The sequence below is a fragment of the Propithecus coquereli genome, unplaced genomic scaffold (genome assembly GCF_000956105.1).
Source record: "Propithecus coquereli isolate 6110/MARCELLA unplaced genomic scaffold, Pcoq_1.0 Scaffold66, whole genome shotgun sequence".
In the NCBI taxonomy this organism is placed as follows: domain Eukaryota; kingdom Metazoa; phylum Chordata; class Mammalia; order Primates; family Indriidae; genus Propithecus; species Propithecus coquereli.
Window position 1 is genome coordinate 3,684,375 of NW_012152618.1, and position 2,184 is coordinate 3,686,558.

A 2,184-nucleotide genomic window follows, 5' to 3' on the forward strand; every position below is an offset into this window, starting at 1 on the left:
CTCCCAACCTAAAGTCTGTAAACTTTTCGGAAGTCCAGCAAATTAAAATAAATAATAAAGCAATTGCATTCATTGGAGCTGTAGATTGCTAGGAGAGGCTTTTGGAAACATGGGAAGGATGCTCAGCCAGGCCTTAAAGCTTTGAGTTTGGGCTCTGGATCCATAAATGTTGGCTGTTAAACCTTTGGCTGTTGGCTTGATTGCTCAGATTTTTGCACGTTCCTCATTTACAAAACAAAAAGTAATACTGTCCTGTCAACTTTATGGGCTACTAGAGGAATGAACAAGCGTGTGTGAAAATGATTGATTACCTTACAAATGTCCAGGTGTGCCTTATGGTGGAGGTGGTTGTGGTGAAGAATTCACTCCGGGACCATCTGTTCTCATTCTTCCCAGGACTGAGAAAGTCTTTCCAAACAAAAACATATGTCTCCCTTGCTCCCCTCACTCTAGTGAAGTGTGCCCTTCTCTCGTCCCACTAGGGTTTTCTACCAAACGCTTCCAGACGCTCCCCGGCTTCCACAGAGAAGCTGTAGGACGTGGGAGATGGGGAAAGGTTGGGGAAAGTCCTGCCTCACCGCTGGAAAAGCAGCACTTCTAACCCTTTGAGTTTGGTTGCTTCCAGGGGCAGCAGAATGAAAGAAGGCATGTCCAATAACAGCACCACGAGCATCTCCCAAGCCCGGAAAGCCGTGGAGCAGCTGAAGATGGAGGCCTGCATGGACAGGGTAAAGGTAAGCATGTCTCCCCCTCTGCCCAAAACTCAGCTCAAAATTTTCCTCCCGTTTCCAAAGCAGCCTTGTGAGAGTTAATACGTCACCCGACAGAGCATCCGGCCAACCTTAGCTGTAACATTTACAAATGAATGTTTGCTTCCGAGTTCTGAGTGTGCCCGAGGATTCGAATGATGCAAAATACACAGTGTGCGTGAATTCCATAAGGAGTTGCCAAAAATAGGTTCATAATTCATCTTGGCTCTTTTTTAGCTCCGTTGTCATGCCAATAAGCAAGAAAGAGAGTTTAACAATGAGATCAATCACTGTTTTTCTGCCCGATACAGTGACTTTGAGGCTAGACAACATCGGATATTTTGACAGCGTTCCTGTCAGGGGAGAAGCACTGAACCATGCCTGCGTTTGTCAAATATTCCCTTGGGGAAAATGAAGAAAGGTGCCAGCCACCTCCCACTGTGTTCATTTCGCTGATAAGTGCAGGTCTCTTCATGCTGGGACAGCTGAAGCAAGATGAAGCCACCTATTCTCCAGATGCCACTCAGAGGCAACAGGAAGTCAGGCAAAACAGGTGGCTCTGAAATACATTTGGGGCATATTCTTGCACATACTGATACCAACTGCAAATTAGATATCAGTCCTTGGTGTCTAGGCTAGAGGAGGAAGCAAGGTTAGCACCCAGAAAACAATTCTACAACAGGGTGAGCCTCAATAGCGTAGAAAAATATTGAAGAACGAGTGCAGCACTCCAGTGGTGCGAAGACAGGGACAACTGCTGAGAGGATGAGGGCTGTGGTGGGTGGCGTCCCCGCACAGCCACTGTGCACCAGCACGGTCCTGGGGTCGGGCCATGTATGGGATGGTCTCCACCATATTACTCAGAGAACACTTCTTGCAGTTGTGAGCTGTGATGGCTTCTGAGCCGATACTGGTGCGGGAAAGGCCAATGTGAGCGAATCATGGCCAGTGTCCGGCAGCTGGACTTGCTGGAAGAGCTGCAGGTTGTGCTGGGAAGACAGTTTGTGCAGCTCTGGGAGAAGGGCGCTATGCACACAGGTGTGCATCATAGAAACTATTGGGCATGAAGCCAAAGCCACAAGGGGACAGGTGTTCGAGGTGAACCACCCTGGCAGCAATAGATCGAGTTGTCAGAGGTAAGGAGGCAATTGAAGCTCTGAGTGTTCAGGAGAGGCAAGAGGGACAGAAATTGGGTGTCGTGTGGAGCAGAGAGCAAAGGTGCGATTGGAGAGGCAAATGCACCAAAAACCAGCAGAACTTGGAGAGTAAACGTGGGAGATGCTAGGAAGAGAGAAATTAGAACCCAACTGTCAAGCTCTCCACAGCCAGAGAACTGGAAAGACAGCAGACACTGGTTTTGGCTATAGGGCAGTTATTCTTTGCCCAGGAGTTCTACTTTGGCAAGGAAGATAAATTCTGCAAAAACAGATCCTCA

At 48.2% G+C, this 2,184-nt stretch overlaps 1 protein-coding gene across 1 annotated transcript in view; it reads left to right on the forward strand.

Moving 5' to 3' along the window:
• Positions 1 to 2,184, forward strand: part of GNG4 (guanine nucleotide binding protein (G protein), gamma 4) — a 28,272-nt gene that overhangs the window by 11,520 nt on the left and 14,568 nt on the right. The window contains exon 2 of the mRNA XM_012660185.1: positions 626 to 734. Within this exon, the coding sequence (XP_012515639.1) occupies positions 636 to 734 (99 nt within the window). The 5' untranslated portion in view covers positions 626 to 635. The remainder of the gene's footprint in view (positions 1 to 625; positions 735 to 2,184) is intronic.